The sequence below is a fragment of the Trichoplusia ni genome, chromosome 6 (genome assembly GCF_003590095.1).
Source record: "Trichoplusia ni isolate ovarian cell line Hi5 chromosome 6, tn1, whole genome shotgun sequence".
Lineage (NCBI taxonomy): Eukaryota > Metazoa > Arthropoda > Insecta > Lepidoptera > Noctuidae > Trichoplusia > Trichoplusia ni.
Genome location: NC_039483.1, coordinates 5,118,075 through 5,136,676, shown reverse-complemented (window position 1 = coordinate 5,136,676; position 18,602 = coordinate 5,118,075). Strand labels below are relative to the sequence as shown.

The window sequence follows — 18,602 nt, the reverse complement described above, 5'->3', positions numbered from 1 at the left end:
TCCCGCCAAAATCGGGACGTCTGGCAACGCTGATGCCATGTAACTGTATTCGTCAAATCCACTACTCATTTGGCTTCCAGCAAATAATATAATTTATATCTATTCTTCCGCGACTCACAATATTATTGTCCACAGTGTGAAGGTATGAAAAACTCTGTCCGATCCTTGAAGGACATGTAGGTGACTGGCTAGACTAAAAAAGTACCTATGACCGCAAGACTGAAGTGACACTTCTTTCGCTCCGTGTAGGAAAAAGTGTTAGCTAATCTATTATTTTTACTAGACTGCACTGTTCTTAGTTATGACAGGTTATAAGAGGGAGAGAGAAAGTAATATGCGCGCACTGTTTTCTCTCTCTTATATCCCCAGTCAACTCCGGTTTGCCTCGTCCGATCACACTTGTCGTAACGCTTACGTCACGCGTCAGCTTATTCCACAAGTCAAGCATGCGTAAAGAAGTTTCACGTCTTTCCACACACATTATATGTTTCTTTGGCACAGCATTAACGACAAAAACTCTTAATTTTGGGAAATGATAAGTTTAGATTGTATAGTTTTCGTTTTTATGATTTATTCGTTTACAGTGCTGTCATTGGTACAAAATACACAATACTTTATTGCTTCCACAGTACACATACATGTTACCAGAGAACAGTATGGACCCTGTCGGGCACAGCGAGGTTTAGGAGATGACTATCGTAATTCTTATTCAACTTGTTAGGTATGCATGTAAACTCTATTGATATTAATGTGTTCAATTTGTCACGTATATGATAATAGCCTTATGCATTTCAGTTGTTTTTATTGTTTATTTTTGGCAGTATTTTTATTATCACATGTGTATATTTATTTTATAACATTTATATATTAACGATTAAAATAAATAGCTTTATTCCCTAGGAATAGCACAGTCATTAATTTAATTTGGTGATTTCTGGTATCTATACCGTGTAATCGTATAAGAAATCAGGAATTTGCGTTGCCTCGAGTACAAATGGCATTAAAATCAGTTTATTTTAAGTTGTATGGTTGGAGTAAAAAATAACAATGTCTAATTTTTTTCATTGTTCTATCTATGGGAATACCTTGGCAGTGATTACTAAAATAAAATAAAATACTTATTTCTGTTAATTAAATTAGCTACCGAAATAAAGATAAAGATTAAGATAAATTTATTTGTTAAAATATGGTATAGTGTGACTGTTTCAATATAAGATGACGTCCTTGGGTGAATTTCCCGGACCCAAAAATTGTGTGGCTTCGATGAAATCGGTACTAAAAAGCATTGTTATATTGTTCTAACATTTTTTTTTAGGTAGATGGCATAAAAATCTATCTGTAGCACTAAATATTTTATTAATAGAATTAATAGGATTTCCAAAAAAAAAAGTTAAACCACATAATCTTTCATCCCCGTGTTTGTCCGCACGTCACCTTGATGTATTAAATACATCATTGATCAAAAATGTATCGTTATTTATATTAAAACTTAGTTTTATTTGATTCGTGAATAGTTAAAGTATTGTCTCGGAATACATTTATTCAAATATTTAAACAATACAACGTATGGTTAATAAAAAACCGTTTGTCCCAGAACTACCTTTCATCGCCATGTTCTTAGCATATTTGAGAATATTGCATATTCTAACGTTTTGCGTCGCTCCCGTTGTGCGTTAAACGTTGCATATAAGTAACGTCGAAAGGCTTGACAAGGAACGACGTGTGTACGTGCCTGCGTTTTCGAGCCATAATTAAAAGAATTCGATTTTTCGGTACTGGACATTTTTTCTTTCATCGCCGTGGATAGGTCTAATTTCTATTTCAATAAGTTTTTAATCTCGATTGAGCATTCAATACAATGCCATTTATATTAAGTTTATTTGTAAAGTGTTCATTACTGTGAATTATTACCAGTTTTTTAGTAAATTAAATTATACCCTTGATTTTCATCGCAGTGCTTTCATTGCCGTGGTTTCCGTGGACAAAATTTGCTATAGTAATGAAAAAAAAAATACACGGGAATGAAAAAAACATCATCGCCGTGCCTTGTAAAACAGTTTCCTTTCATTGCCGTGGACACGTGTTTCATTTCCGTGACTTATGTTTTCATCGCTATTGGACAGGGATGCATCTATTTATACATAGTTATATTATAAAAATAATATCATGTGTTACTGGATTTTTACATATTATATTCTATTATTATTACGTATAAATTAATAGTATTTATTTCTGTTTCAATTGTTAACCTTATCATTTAAATATAATAACATTTCATTGCCATAGAGGCATGTTTCATTGCCGTGGCACGCAACTTTCAGTCTTGTATATCTCGTAAGTTTTTTAAGCTATCTGCTAGATATTAAGCAAAACTGCATATCTGATCAAAAACTTGAGTAAACACTATTTTTTCTTGTTCTAAAGTTAAAGAATAAAAAATCCATGGAAATGAAGATTTTATTGGACCTGTTGAAATTCACCCTTATATTCTATTTATCTGTGTATTTTAAAGTGGCTTTGAAATACATGACAACGAAAAGGAATAATGGAGCTCGTAGCTAAGCTATAACTGCATAAATTGATTGATGTTAAGTTGAGCTACGCTTGACAGTGTTGGGCCTTAGATGGGTGACCCTTTTGGCAGGAAACCGGACACGGACGAACTCGTCCTCCGTGTTTCGGAAGGCACGTAAAACACATCTTTCAAATCATCAGCAGATCTGAATATCAGTCTGACTAAGGGGTATCCTGTTGCCCAGGTGACTAGGTTATGGAGGCCAGATTGGCCGTCGCTCCTTGTGAAATACTGGTTCTTAGCTGCATCCGATTAGACTGGAAGCCGACCCCAAAGTTGTCGGGAAAAGGCTAGGATGATGGTTATGAGTTAATGGAATAATAATCCAATTGCCATTCATTCATCGGCCATTGTAATTAGCAGAATCAGGGCCCTGGTTGTATCTAATGAAAAATCACACTTAACAAATTAATAGATATTTATTTAAGGATCAATCAAACGTTATTGTCTCAGCTCTATTTTGATTTCGTAACCGGATTCAGGTCTTAACAGCGAGTCCAACTTGAGATCCAATTTGGTAATATCCGAAATCACTTTGAATCGCCTTAGAAGATGCGCTAATAATATTTTCATTGACATCATCGCGTACACTTTTCCTGGAAAATATCAAAGTTTACTTTAATCTATACTAATATATAAAGCTGAAGAGTTTGTTTGTTTGAACGCGCTAATCTCAGAAACTACTGGTTCGTTATGAAAAAATATTATTGTGTTGAATAGACCATTTATCAAGGAAGGCTATATAACATCACGCTGCGACTTTGAGGGCTTCGATTACGTGAGCTGCGAAAACGGTTCAAGATCTCCTAACCACATGGACGAAGTTGCGGGCAATAGCTAGTTTCGTAATAAGACGAATAATGGAAGTTTTTTTTCATCTTGCCCACTGTGTTCTACTGCTGGGCAAACATCTCCCAAACCCTTCCACGATTCTCTATCCTGAGCTACATGAAACCAGGCCACGTGATAAGCGTTTACGTCGTCCAGAAGTTAACCTTCTTTAAATCATTTTATATAAGTTATATCGAAATGGTTGCTTAAAAAAAGACAAGCTCTTCAATTTGTCTCTGTTTTTTTTTTGTTTGAAACGATTTTGTTTGTTGTTCTTTTCACTTTCCATTGATATTGTAGCTAGCAATTTACAACCAGGTGTGAATTTCATCACGTTGCTTTAATAATCTATCATCTATAAGACTCTGCTACAAATTACATTATTGGGGTCAGCAGACATAATTAAGAATCAGTGGTCACCCACCAACAAATTTATGACTTCAATACATGATCTATGAATATTTCTCCTAATTAGCTATCACGGTTCCAGAGATATAGCCTTTTGGCTTACTGACGGAAGGACAACAAAGCGTCAGTTATAGATTTTCTTTTTTACCCTTTTGGATACTGAACACTCTATAACACATTTATAATAAATAGCCCTCTAATATGTTCGCCTCAACTCACCTCATCATCATCAGCCCATATTCGTTCACAGCTGATCATAGGCCTCTCCAATTACACGCCATCGAGATCTACCTATCTTCGGCTGCCCGGGACGAGTTCGGTTCGCCGGGATTAATATGTTTTTCACATCGCAAAACATTGGTTAAAAGGAAAATAAAGGATAATAATATACCGATACAAGTCCGTCTGCCCACTCCAAATGGACTGAACTCCTTCGGCAACGAGTCCAGGTTATCCCATCTCTCGGGTCTGAAGATGGTGGCATCAGGTCCCCATATTGGATGCCGATGAAGGCCGAAGACGTCAATCACAAATGTAGTTCCAGATGGAAACGTGTAGTTATCTGTAATCATTAGGGTAACCAATAATTAAATAAGACAGTCAAATGTTAAATGTTATCATTCAATAGAGGACTACCTACGAGAAATTTTGACTTTCCTTACCCTACGTTTGACATGGACTTAATTATGAATACGGTTTCAATAATACCTAGAAAGAAAATGATCCACGGGAACCTAAAACCGGGATAAAAACTATTTTATGTGTTAATCTTTGTTATACCTAAAGTATCCATGCACCAAGTTTCGTCTAAGCCCATTCAGTGGTTTTTGCGTGAAAGAGGAACAAGCATCAATACATCCAAACACGCAAACTTTCGCGTTTATAATATTAGTGGGATTGTTTCTTTATTTAGGTAAGTAATACGAATTACTCACACGTATAAACACGCAATAGACTTTTTATTATCAATTTTGTATTGTTATTTCAACGCTGTTTGCAGTATGATTGCTTCCTTTTCACATACTAGACTATAAAACATTTGTACTGTGGAGACAGTACAATTTGTGAACTTCATTTTAAGGAGCAACTATTGTAACAATATTTTTACAAATAAATGACAATCTATTCTATTCTATTCTATTCTAAAGTGGATTATCCGCAATATTGCTTTTATGTTGTTTCTAATCCGCATCATACGTTTTGATTTTTATAGCGCTGAATATTATATTAAGCAGAAAAAATAATTTTACAGATAAAGACTGCAGAAGTGAGGTTTTTTAAATGTGAGGACAGTTATCATCATACAGTTGTTTTTACTGAAGAAAAGACAGGAATAAAGAAAACGGCATCCAAATCGGTTCACCTATTTAAGTGCCCCTGATACACACTCATAACGGCTAAACTTAACCTGTTAAAAAACAAGTATAAAAATAAAACAGAACGCACTGATTTTCAATTCCGCGTGTGACACTCGTGGAAAAGCAGGCGCTATTGGGTACAGGCGAAGACTCTCCTTTATCACTTTTTCTAGATAAACTAGCTTTATTAAGTCATCCTTTTCCACATCCTTGTCAGAAGGACCCAGTACTTCTATTATCCTGAAAATTTATCAAGATTTTAATTTAAAAAGTAGATGAAGTGAAATGTTATAGAGAATGGTTTCTTTAAGTAAAATTTTAGAGTTATCTTGTGATGTGAGTCTTAGGTCCTTAAGATCTTTCGTCCTATGAGACGTCACTCCCATGTCAGGGATGTGAATATAAAGAAGAATGTTTGGTGTTATAAGAGTAAGAAATGAGTATGTAATAGAATGTTTGAACGAGGTACCGGTAACAGTGAATTACTGCTGTATAGTATGAACATGTTATGCTTTGGAAAGAGATTCATGTGGCGAGGAAGGTGATGAACATAGATATGGACGGAATGTAGGGGAAAAGGTTTAAAAAGTAGTCGTAAAAGGAAACGATGGATGGATCGTGTTAAATACCATATGACTGCAAATAGTTTTCTTGTGAGATGACGTCAGATGGAAAGGTATATAAGAAAAAATCAGGTTGCGCCTACCCCAAATAAAAATGGGATAAGTGCAGGAGAAGGAATAGAAATGTTTTATTTTCTTTCTCCTGCACTTATCCCATTTTTTGACAAGAAGGCCATTGGTTTGTCAAGAATTCCCAAAAAAAGCAAGAGCGCAACAATAAAATAGGGATCACAACATCACTTGATAAAAAATGGTATAAAATGAAAAATTAGTTACTTACTCCTTGTATACCTTCTCCTGCCTGTCGAGGTCTGAGCCCAGCAGCATCAGCGTAAAGGTCAAAGTATTGGCTGAAGTGTCATGGCCGCCAAATAAAATCGTGTCTAATTCCTCCCTCATCTGTCTGTCAGTTAATAGTCCCTTATCTATCGATAATTCCAGAATTGTATCCATCAGGGGTTTGAATTGATCTGTAAGTTTATAAAGCTTTATGTCAAGAAGGAGAAAAAAGAAAAAAGTTTGGTATTTGTTTAAGCGTATGTTTCAGACAATTTGCTAAGACAAGACGGGAGAAAAAACCAACGCCGTCTTGCTTCTACCAACTGCTATGGTTTAAGAGGAGGTGGCTGGCCCTGGCTGCCTACTTTAATAAAACTGTACAACAAAGCACAATGCATTTATGCTCATAAAACTTTAAACCTCCGTTTGACACAGTCGCGTAAATACCTAATAACCTCTTTATATGTCTCTAAAAACAAAATTATATAATGACGAAACAATTTTTTTGTCATGAAAATAATGTTCTTAAAACTATCAAGTAACTTTTTTTGCCTTAAAAAAAGATTGAAAAATTACTAAAAATTGCAGAGGTTAATTATTATCTATTATCTTTTTAATGCCTAGTTATAAATGTAAGGTACAGACGAATGCGACGGAAAAGGCTTGGTAACGCGCAAAATTGTTAAGAACTTTATCATTTTGATGGGTTGAAATTGGATGGTGTTTTAAGTATATATTTTTTAAGTAGAACAAAATATATGGTAGAAGACGGCACCGAACCCAGTATGCATAAGATAGATGTCTTTATTGACTTCCGTCGCTCTGGACATAGGTGGAGGCGGTGCTGAAGGTGGGACTCTTATAGACTCAAGCTACCGGAATGCGACGGCTTTCCCCCCTACCCTAAACTAGATGAAATTATTTTGGAAACTACTTCCATCCCCATTTAAGGAGAACCTCTTTGATGAGCGAGGACACAATATTCTAATAGCTTAGAACAGCCTTATGCCATATTCTAAGTATGGGACTTGATAAATATTAAAATATGCTTTACATGTTTTGATTGATACTATACAATTCTAATAACAATTACCTGTTGTAGGATATTCTTTGGACTCTATTACCGCCTTTCTTTTTTGAAGAACCTGAAATAAAAGTACTTTAATGTAACTATGATATAAACTAAGAACTCGTCCTGGGGAGCCAAACCCACTGGAACGCTTCTCCGTTCTCTATAGTCGAGAGCCAAACGTCAACGCTTTTGCCGTGAAAATAGAAAGAAGTAAAAAACACTCTAGGCATGGAAATGACAGGTCAAAGGCATGTAACATATGAAAAAAAAACGTTATTTCCCTACATTTCAGCGTTGAATGTTGACTTTAACGATTTTCATAGTGTCAATTAAATTGTATACAGAACACATCTTATAGAAACGTCGCGACGAAAAATAATCAGAAAAGACAATTAGATAGGTGATTGAGAACTCCTGCAGGGTCCCAATTATTACGGGCAATGTAAATCATCTACTGTACACGAAAGCTAAAGAAACTATACATGAGAAAGCCAAAGAGCTATGGAACGTAGCATTCTTGGTGTAAGTTGTAAGACTGAATTTAGAATACTACGTTGCGTAACAAAACAGGGAAAAGGTTGCCAGGCTAAAATGCGATTGGGTGGGTGTGCCAACCGCATGGACAGTGACCAATTTGCGTCGTGGGCGGCCCAGAAAGCGGTGGCGAGACGGTCTTAACGCTTACCACGTGGGCTAGTTCCATGTGGCCCAGTACAGAGAATTTTGGAAGGATTTGGGGAGGCCTTTGCCCAGCAGTAGTACATATTGGGCTAGATTTAAAAAAAATGTTTAGGTACTTACAGTATTAGAAAGGTTATGTAGATCTTTGACGGTATTGTCCGTTCTTGTTTTGAGATCTGAGACTTTAAATAAAAACGGACTTAGGAGCCAGGTTTTAAGAAATCTTTCGACCATCAACGCAAAAATATTTTTGAGGGCCACTGTGTACCTCTCGAACAACTCCTGGTGTTTCTGAGGGTCGAATGCCACAGATGTCACTGAAAATGGAGAGTTATAATTATAAACTGTACTTATTTAACTTCCTTAATACATTTCTATTCAGTCCTCGAAATATTTAGTGTTTAAATATAGGAAATCTTTTTAAAAGCACGTTTTTAACAGCTGTTGTTTTTTTAAGGAAACTTAAAAAAAAGGAACAGATTCATATTTTATCCATTACCATTAGCGATCTTTCACGGCAATATCAGAATCTAAATCGAACCAAAAGACAATCATTCAAATTAAGCTATCCAGGTACATTTTTTTCATCCACGGCCATCTACGGCTATCCACTAGAATCTTAAATATAAAATACCGGTCGAATCGTGACGGAGAAATTTGAATGCGTTGACTTATAACATTGTGGCCCGCGGGCCTAGGGCTGGACAATCTTAAGTCTAATACTAGGTAGAAAATAATCTGGTCGAGTGCTAGTTGGACTGACGACACTGGTTTCTTAGAAATAAGCTCAAGAAAAGCAAATCTTTTTGGTAACGAATAAATTTGAAGGTTGAAACTTTGCACACACAAATTTTCTTCGTTTTTCTCATATGTAGAGAGGTAAACGTGTCAGGAAATGTACAAAACACGACTCACTGCAAATGGTCTCCAGGTTGTTTGTCAAGAGCATCGTATGTGGCTCAAAGGTTCGTTCAGGGTTATCCTCAAACTGTTTTGCGAGTCTTCGTGATTGGGTGTTGAACACAGAGATAAATCCGTTTAGCACTTGCTGTGTGAAAGCTAGATTCATAATTTTTCGATTCCTCTTCCATGTTGGAACTGGTGACATTGAATTAATGAATTCACACTATTTTTCAAACAATAAATAACTTTTTAATGATGCGACGGTTGAATTACGGGTATTCATCAGGATTTTTCGCCCAATTCGGGTCGCGACTCAGCGCCGCCGCGTTAGCTCATGATTAAGGACTCCGGTTGGGTCTGAAACGGACTAGTTTCAGCAATGGAGATTAGAACGCGTGACTAAACCGTTTCATCATTTGATAATGAATCATACTCACGATAGTTACTATGAAAATATATAATTTTGATTTATTATTATGCATATTTCATTAGCCAAGCAAAGGATTAGCTTTTCATGGATTTGGAGAAATTTACAACGTTTTCAGAGGCTGATTAGAAGCTTGAATATACACGGATGGTGATCAATGCTAAAAAGGCCTAACCCACTTTTGACAGTATAGATAATTTACAGAATTACAACTATTCTTACTTACTGTCGGCAGTGAGTAGACCGTTACCAAGCCAAGGCTTGGCAATTTCATAAATATAATGCTTCTCCAGACAGTGACGAGAAACGATTTGAGCGGCATCCGGGTCTGATATAACTGAAAGGGAAAATATACTTATGAATATACTAACTGTTGTCCTCTGGTTTGTTTGCTAAAAATCGAAAATGATCCCATCGGGAACTTAGCATAAAAATTATCTCGTGTGAATCCTGGTTATAAACTATCTGTGTACCAAGTTTCGTCTTAATCCGTTAAGTGTTTTTTGAGAGAAATAGGAACAAACTTCCATACAAACAAACTTTCGCGTTTATAATATTAGTAAGATAAGGTAGAAATTAAAAACAAGGAGAGAATTAAAGTTAGTCAAATGAAGCCCTGCAGCTTGATGGACCGTGACGTAAAAAGTTTTGCTGTCTCGAACTGACTACGAAAGGAAGGACCAAGTGTTGCACCACAACACTCGGTCCTTCCTTTCGATTCGGTTCCATTAAAGAATTAAAGAAATATATCCCGTAATTAGCTCGTAAAGCCGCAGCAGCCGTATTTTCAAATCATAGGCTAGTTCATCAATTCATTATTCAAGGAAGCCGACCCCAACATACTTGTAAAAAGGCAAGGCCGATGATAAGGCATATTCATTCTTATCAAATTAAACTTACTCGTATATGCTCTTGGTCCTAAGTAAATTGCCATAACACCGCTATTTTTTGTGGTCTCTTCAGATATTTTTTTATAAAGGTCCCAAATTCCTGTAATGGAAGTAATTTTTTTTAAAAACGGTACTTAATTTGTGACTCTCGTAAAATCATTTTTTTTAAATTACAACCTACATACAGACCTTATAGAAATAATAATGGCTACTTAAGGAATTCTGTCCTTCTGTGAGATAAGATGAAAACTATTACAAATCCAAATAAAAGCAAAAGTTCTAATAAACAATGAAACTCAATGATTAACCAGACTTTGTACAACACTCACTTTTCTGGTCGCACACCACTATTTTATGCAGATGCCCAATGACTGGTAACCAGCCTTGGAATGTTGGCAGCCCTGTGACAGAGCTAGCCCGACAAGACATCCATACCAACACAAAAACTAGAATCACCAACAATGGAAACATTGCAATACACAAGCTGAAACTGACTTCAAATTCTGAATACGTACACTTTATACCAAGGGTAATTATTTGTAACCGCCTGAGGTAATTTCAAGAACAGATGTTTTTTTTTTAACGTGCAGTTTCGGCCAATGACAGAATGAATTTTAAATGTAAATGTATGTTTATCTGTCGCTTAACCCTAACGCTAATCATTAATGTTTTTCTTCATCTGTATAGAGTTCATTTATCTTATATTTTTTATAGGGAATGGTGAATTAAGATGTTGTTTTGTCAAGGTTACGCTTTACCCTCTAACCATTTTCATTGCTAAAAATAACCCTGCTCTAACAGAGAGCCGGTTCTATAACAAAGGTTCCGTACAAATAGACTGCAGAGAATAATTTGGTTTGGCGATCCATATATTTGCCTATTCGTCACCCAACAAATGTAAGACCTTAACAAATTTGCTGAACCACAATCTTTATTTTCTTGTTTTTTCGGCAGCACAAATTTCTATCTATCATGTTTTTCTTCATCTTTTAAGAGTTGTTTTCATTGCTGAAAATAAGCCTGCACTAACAGAGAACCGCCAAAAAAAAGGTTCCGTACAAATAGACTGAAGAAAATAGTTTGGCTGGGTGTCAAAAAAATTAAAGGTAAAATTAAAATTAAAAAAAAAGGATCGACAAATTGTGAGTGCGACAAAGTATGACCGCAAAAAAAATCCTAAATCTCAATCTTTATTTTCCTTGTTTTTGCGGCAGCTAAAATTCCGATAAAAATACCAAATCCCTTGCTATCACGTTTCACGAGATACAGCCTGTTGTTAGACAAACGGATAGACTTGCAGACAGCGGTAATAATGTTTCGTTTTTCATATTGCGCACCAGCCCAAATTTTAATAGTGTTACTTGTTATTTCAAAAAACCTAGTAATAACAACACAAATGGACAAATTTATGTACAGTGTACAGGTAACTTAAACATAACTTTAATAAGATGTACAGGTAGATGTATGGTTGGAGTAAAAAATTCACAAGGTCTCAGTTTTTTCATTGTTCTACCTTTGGGAATACCTTAAATTGGCTGTGATTACTGCAATAAAATAAAATTCTTTTTTCTGTTAATTAAATTAGCTACCGAAATAAAGATAAAGATTAAGATAAATTTATTTGTTAAAATATAGTATAGTGTGGCGGTTTCAATAGGTATAAGATGGACGTCCTTATATTCTAGTCACCCAACAAATGTAAGACCTTAAAAAATTTGCTGAACCTCAATCTTTATTATTCTTGTTTTTTCGGCAGCAAAAATTCGGATAAAAATTCCAAATTTCTATCTATCACGTTGAATTTCACGAGATACAGCCTGTTGAGAGACAAACGGATAGACTGGCAGACGGCGGTTTAATAGTGTTTCATTTTTCATAATGCGGACCAATCCAAATTTTAATGAAAAAGAACTTATTAATAACAAAACATTAGGATAAATGGTTATTTTAATAAATTTTGTCCGAGTGAAACCGCGGCTTAAACATAACTTTAAGAAGATGTACAGGAAACCGCTAGTTGACAAATTGAAGACAATTTAAAATCCATTTGACAGTATAAATTACGGATCAAATAAAACTTTGTTTACCGTGATGAAATTCTACTATTGAATTTTATTAGGAACCTAATGCTTCCGTCCCAAAGCTTAAAATTGAATGAACAAGCTTTCTCCATAGAATATGATTATTATAAATAACCCTTTAATAGAAGATTAGCTGTGCCCCTGCGGTGTTACCCGTGTTTAAACTTGGAACTTCATATAATCAATGATAATACAACAATACCTACAGACAAAATTTCTCCACAAACTATTCTAGTCGTAACTTCAAAAAGTAATGACAATAACAACGGCATTCTGACAGTTGCTATGGTTACAATTTTTGCTTATTTCTGGCTTAAACCATGATGCGTACAGGCCCGCCCGCTACATATCGAACCATTACCAACATTACCATTACATCCCTTTTTCCGGTTAAAAAGTAACCTAGTCTTTTCTCAGGCTCTAGAGTCTAGCTAGACTATCTGTGTAACAAATTTGATTACAATCAGTAGTTTTGGGGTGAAATCGAGACAGACAGAGTACATTTGCATTTATTATATTAGTATGGATTTGTGTGGAGTGATACATCATCTGTGAAAAAAAAAACAGGTATCAGGTTCATGAGTAACAGCCTCCTAGGCCTAAATTCTGCTATTTACAATGGCCGCTGAATTACTGCAAATTGTATTAAATCGACACTATTTCCATTATTGTAAGCATTTTCCCGACACAATTATTGGAAGTCCAGTACGGTTCGGAACACTCACGGTCAATACCATTAATTTCCAATTATATTGTTTGAATAATGCCAAATGAGAATTGGAATAGTTTTAAATTTAATCCAATTACCATTAATTCATCGGCGATTGTAGATAGCAGAGTCGGGGCCCTGGTATAAGCCATGCCATGCAACAACAGCACTTACTTTACCGGTACGTCTATATTCTTACAAAAAAAAACTACTCCCGCAGTAAGGAATTTAATCTTTGTGTCGCGGGGGGCTTTACAAACATACAAATCACATACACAAAGACACCCAGAGTCAGAACAAGCATTCGTAGGTCACACAAATGTTTGTCCTACGCGGGGCTCGAAATCGCGACAAATCGCTCATAGTGGGTTTGTCGTGATGACCTCAACCACTCGGCTATCCGTGCAGTCCATATATTATTATTTTTTCTTATTTTAAATATCATTAATTTATTTCAAACTGAGAATATACTAAGTGGTCTGAATTTCTAACATTCCTGAAAAATCCATGTCCAAGAAATCTGATTTATCGACATATAGGCGTTAAAAGAGTTCATTGTAACAATCGAAGTGCATTTTTTGAGATGTAACAAACATTTCACCTTCATTATTGACAGATGTTAGGAATGAAGGAAATTGTGCTGCGACATCAAAGACCAAAACTCCCACTTGTTTCTTGTATATTTAACTTAAGTCACTACGCTCATATCATAGACAATATTCTAAAAGCTAAGCACAAAAGCCATTAATACCATTTTAACTAAAACAACTGAGCGTTGTTTTAGAACAGATTTTAACATAGATATGGTTATAGTGAGTAAACTGTAAACGACAGAATACGGTTATTTTGATCTATGGATCGAGGATCAAAATGCATAAATAATTTCATTTAGTTACAAACAGCGGGAACGACATCTTATCATTTCTTTCAATCATTTTATAATATATTATAGTGGCATCTGTCATCACGCGACGGCTTACACAGACGGCTTTTATTTACTAATTTTATAAAATTAGAAACCTCTTTCTACACTACTTAACCGGACAATTTAGTATTTTACCCATTTTTAGTCACCTTTCTTACTCTGGCATCCCCTTTTCTCTTATCAGACTATAAAGGAGATTGGAATTCCTGTTTCTGTCATTGTGATGTTATTTCAAGAGTCGAGTCACTTGACAAGATGCAACTATTGTGGTAAGTACATACTAGATAACCTAATTTTAAAAAAATGGCTTAGTTTAAAGATATTTTTTAGACTTGTTGAGATCTAGATTTAATTTGAGGGTTTTGCAAGCAAAATATCTAAATTGCATGCACAAAGAGCACTCAAGCACAGGTAATATAATATATGTGGTTCACACAATTGCCTGTCTTATGCGGGGATCGAACCCACAACACGGAACGTGCAGAGCAAACGCATGGATTGCGGAATGTTTCAAACGACTTTCTCACTACGCCATACCCATTGTACGATCTCCGCGTTTTACATGTGGGTGTTTTGTGCGTTGCATTGCAAATTTTCTGGGTAGCTTCAAACCCGATGAGAATACAATTTACAACTATAAAAACTGACAAAATTTGCTAAAATTTGACATTTATGAACATGATTATCTAGATTTTTTTAATCTATTATTTTTATTTGATCTAAGAGCCCGTGAACCCCAGCGTTCACGGGCTCTTAGATCAAATAAAAACATTTAACAATTTTTCTTACCTACATATGTTGGGAGCATCCGCTGACAAACTTTCAGCTTTTATAAAATAACGTAGGTCTGGCGTCCACAGGCTCTTACTCTAATAGTACTTAAATATCGTGAGACTGATTCATTATTAAATGATGGAGTGTGTTTGTTTTATATTTCTGTTTTGGTATCCGAAAAAACCGTCATCTAACAATTTATGGAAGAAAACTGCGCACGAATAACGTCTCTCTTCTTCAGGTCCTAGTTTTTAATAATGTTTAGTATTGCAAGACACCAAGGACATACATATTATTATGTGAGATCGTGAACGCAAACATAATTATGTGCACTGTTCACAGCTTTAGTTAGCTTATTTGTGAATAATAAATCCGAGAACTTTTTCAGGTTCACTGTTTTATTGAGCTACATACAAGAGACGTACACATACTATACACCATGGCTGGAGAGGTACCACTACCCTGGGTTTTTTACTACTGCAAAGACCATATACGTCAATGGTACCGACACAGAGATAGTCAGCACCTATAAAACACCTGACTATAGAGTAGAAGAAAAGATGTATGTGCCATATACGTGGTTTTTTAAGGAACGAGAGAGACCCTACCGTCTTTCTCCAAATTATAAACAGACTTATAATTTTCCTACTATAGTGAGTACGAGTATCTCTAAAACAAAAATAAGACAGAAATCGGCGCCAGCCATTCTACTCAAGTGAATTTTCTACAATCGTTAGAATTAATAAAAAAAAACGCTTAATTATTTAAATAATTAAGTGGAAATAACATTTCGTAATAAATTTCGCCAGGTAACTTAGATGTGTAATAATCATAGATTCAAAAGTCCTCAGGGCGTCTTCTCTCGCGAATCTCGACCGAGATAAATGGAAGGAGGGAAGGAAGGCCTTTGGCATGCAGGGGGAAACTAATTGTTATTGTTACTAGCTGATGCGTGTGAATCAAATAGCTTAGAGATGTATTTCTTAATAAAACTGTTTATTGTAGGAGACATGACGTCTCGTACGAGTAGTTTGTTTGTTTCTTTTAAGATGTGTTATCCTACTACTTCAAAGGAAGACCCCCAGTGCTTATTGTTGCTTAGGCACATCATCATACTCAGTTAGAATCTAATAAGGTTCGGGTGAATTTCCTCTCTGTCTGGGCTGCTGTTGCAGAGTAGTGGCACACAACGGAACCGGAATGCCTACTGCCTATCATAGCGGTATAATGAGGGACCTATTTTTGGGCCAGCGAGTCGCCATCTGCCAATTTTCTTTCATTTTTATGCTACAATGAAAAGCTACTTTTAACATAAAAATACCAATAGTCAGAATTAGTTCTATCTCCATTGTCCCCGTGCATGCCTGAAATAAAGTACTGAGTCTTTTCCCATGAAGTATCCATATTAATAGAGATACAAATATATATAATCATTTATATTTATAATTATAATATTAATTAAATATAATATAATCAATAAAGGTTAGAGCTTTTACAATCAACGAAAACGATTGTTGAAAATTTACTTGGCTAGTGATTTGATGAACTACCCTGATCAAGACATTTTCCTGCAGGAAAAAGCCTGGCAACTTGGTTGCTACTGTTGCACAGTTTACAGAAGATACGTTTTGCTAGCAGGATGCGCAGTGTTGACAACTCGACATATCCTCACCACTGCCACGCCCACAGAACTGGTTCTCAGAACATATGAGAATGAAAAACACTTGGAGAAAATTCTAGGGGGTTGGTACGATGTGGACGCAAATGTATGGAACAGTTCTTTATATATGTCACCGTCACGCATTCATTATCATCCATTGGTAAGCTCCATTTATTTATATGCTCATTTTAATAGAGTATTTGACAAAAAGTCTGTTTAGTCCAATAGTCCGTCAGTGGTTTATAAAATGATAAATCAAGAAAATATGTATAATATTTTATCCCAAAGACTGAAATATCAGCACAGGTCTGCCACAAACAATGAATGTTTGTCTCTTCAACACGACAAATTGTTTTATTTGTGCACCAAGATTACCTAATTATGGGAATGTAGACATGGTCTGGATAACCAGTTTAGAATTTGTTTCAGTATAAATATGACTATGAAATGAATGCTTCACATCCTATACCATGCTTGTACGACCTATCTATTTGGGCCGCCACGTATCGATTTTATGGATCACAATTTTCGTATTCGGGTGCGGTTATGTGTTATCGGGCTGTGTCTGGTTGGTAAGTCATGGAATATTCTGAAAAATAAAAGTAAGTTATTAATAAAATTATTAAAGATATTTCTTATTAGTAATTATCCAATCTTCTCCAGGGGTGAATACTCTTCGAGTATTCCACGAGCTCTTGATCTAGGCATGGTGATCGGATTTCAATTTATGAAGGCCCTCAAACGTAGACCTTTACCGTGGTACAAATATGGAGTGAAGACAAAGTCATACGTTTGGCCATGTCCTAAGGTACCTGATGTCTACTCTTAAAAATGAGTTTATCCAATAATTATTTACAATTTAAAACAAATAATTATAGACCCGCCTCAGGAAAGTAGTCACTACTACTCATTCTTAACAACATAGTTCTACTAAAACCACCTTCATCTGTTTCAGAGCGACTGGCACTGGTTTCACTGCGTGATGGGGGAATATTGGGGAAGGTTTGGTTTTGATTCCGGTGGCTCTTTACATCTGATGATGGAAGGAAAATCCAACCGTGTAGACGGATTCGTCGGGATGTGCGCCTTTTCACTAAAACTCAGATCGAAACAAACTACGCATTATTTTACAGTAGTAGATACTCATCCTGTATTGGATTTCTTTTATGACGCGTATTTGGGACTTCAGAAATACAGGTGGCTTGATTATAGGTACCAAGACACCAAATGGGCTTCCCCTATAGCGTGGTGGGGGGAACATATTCCACATAATTACTATTTCGGTTGGGAATATTACCAAAATCCTCTACCATACTGGTAGGCTTTATACGGAAACTTTTTCCTGCATATAAGTGTAATGACTAGTGGGTCATTGTTTTGTGCTACTTGCAAGTAGCAACTATTTATAGCTAATATTAACCATATAACATAATACGTAGGGGAGAGTGGGGTAATTGCGGACGCTGAAGGGAAATAACGCACAAAATGTGTCAGAAATAATAAGTCCGTCTTTATTAATTATTTGTCTACAAAAACAACTGATAATGAATAATAAATACTTATTAAACAAAATCAATCAACATTTTTAGTAAAAGAAAAACCTCGTCTGTCCGTTATTACCCGCTTGGGGTAAATTTGGACTGGCCCTGAGTTAATTTCCTTATATTTTTCCGAGGGACCTCAAAATGAGTAGTTAATGAACCTGCCTACCTGACTGTTAGAATGGTCCAGGATATTATTATAAGGACAAAATTATTGTATCAAATAAAGAATAAAATAAATGGTTATTCTTTAACAATTATCTTTTACATTCAATCTTACGTAGAGACCTCCTTTTAATTAAGCATATAACTGTGTTAGGAGGCCCCGCTCTTCAAACAATAAGGAAACTTGGTAAAAGTTGTGTACAGTGCCGTATTATCCATAAGGCACTTTAGGCCAGTGCCCAGAGGCCCAGAGGCCCAGCACTCAAGATAAAAAAACGGGATTGTGTGGTTATATGAAACCAAGGTAAAAGCCCATATTATTGACACTATAAGAGTGACAGTGTCTGTCTTAATAACTGTGCCCAAAGCAGGCATCTAATAAAAAGTCAATTAATTAAATCATTTGGCAAGAAAGGGGCCTCCACTCCTTTGTTGTCCCGAGGCCTCTGGGCCCCTAAATCCGGCCCTGGTTGTTTACAAAAAATAATATTTGTATGTTCAAGAGGTAGCTATGGTGGTAGTGTGTAGGCTAAGAACCAAATTTAATTTTAAATGTAACCTTAAAAATACGTGGAGTTAATACTTAGGTACAACTTGCAAATTGAATCAAGTGTGTTTTTTATACTAAGACTATCCAATATTATTGAATTCAGTTCGATTCGTACAGTATTTGACTAAATATAATTACATAAATCTATTT

General features: G+C 35.7%; 4 protein-coding genes across 4 annotated transcripts; 1 reads left to right on the top strand and 3 right to left on the bottom strand.

Annotated features, from left to right (window-relative positions):
- Window positions 1-2,837: 2,837 nt before the first annotated feature.
- On the bottom strand, window positions 2,838-5,558 carry LOC113495104 (cytochrome P450 4V2-like). Its single transcript, XM_026873700.1, has 5 exons — window positions 5,548-5,558; window positions 5,261-5,412; window positions 4,106-4,376; window positions 3,963-3,982; window positions 2,838-3,171 (listed from the first exon to the last, which is right to left on the bottom strand). The coding sequence occupies exons 1-5, from the start codon at window positions 5,556-5,558 to the stop codon at window positions 3,017-3,019; spliced, it is 609 nt and encodes a 202-aa protein (XP_026729501.1). The 3' UTR covers window positions 2,838-3,016.
- A 50-nt stretch (window positions 5,559-5,608) lies between these two features.
- Window positions 5,609-8,465, bottom strand: LOC113495457 (cytochrome P450 4C1-like). The gene is made up of 3 exons (XM_026874182.1): window positions 7,948-8,465; window positions 7,168-7,219; window positions 5,609-6,265 (listed from the first exon to the last, which is right to left on the bottom strand). The coding sequence occupies exons 1-3, from the start codon at window positions 8,059-8,061 to the stop codon at window positions 6,072-6,074; spliced, it is 360 nt and encodes a 119-aa protein (XP_026729983.1). The 5' UTR covers window positions 8,062-8,465; the 3' UTR covers window positions 5,609-6,071.
- Window positions 8,466-8,565: 100 nt separating this feature from the next.
- LOC113495456 (cytochrome P450 4g15-like) lies at window positions 8,566-10,917 on the bottom strand. The gene is made up of 3 exons (XM_026874181.1): window positions 10,058-10,917; window positions 9,384-9,494; window positions 8,566-8,925 (listed from the first exon to the last, which is right to left on the bottom strand). Exons 1-3 carry the CDS (start codon window positions 10,089-10,091, stop codon window positions 8,693-8,695), a joined length of 378 nt encoding a protein of 125 aa, XP_026729982.1. The 5' UTR covers window positions 10,092-10,917; the 3' UTR covers window positions 8,566-8,692.
- A 4,334-nt stretch (window positions 10,918-15,251) lies between these two features.
- LOC113495449 lies at window positions 15,252-18,087 on the top strand. Its single transcript, XM_026874173.1, has 4 exons — window positions 15,252-16,356; window positions 16,626-16,768; window positions 16,860-17,004; window positions 17,152-18,087. Exons 1-4 carry the CDS (start codon window positions 16,078-16,080, stop codon window positions 17,515-17,517), a joined length of 933 nt encoding a protein of 310 aa, XP_026729974.1. The 5' UTR covers window positions 15,252-16,077; the 3' UTR covers window positions 17,518-18,087.
- Window positions 18,088-18,602: the final 515 nt, after the last annotated feature.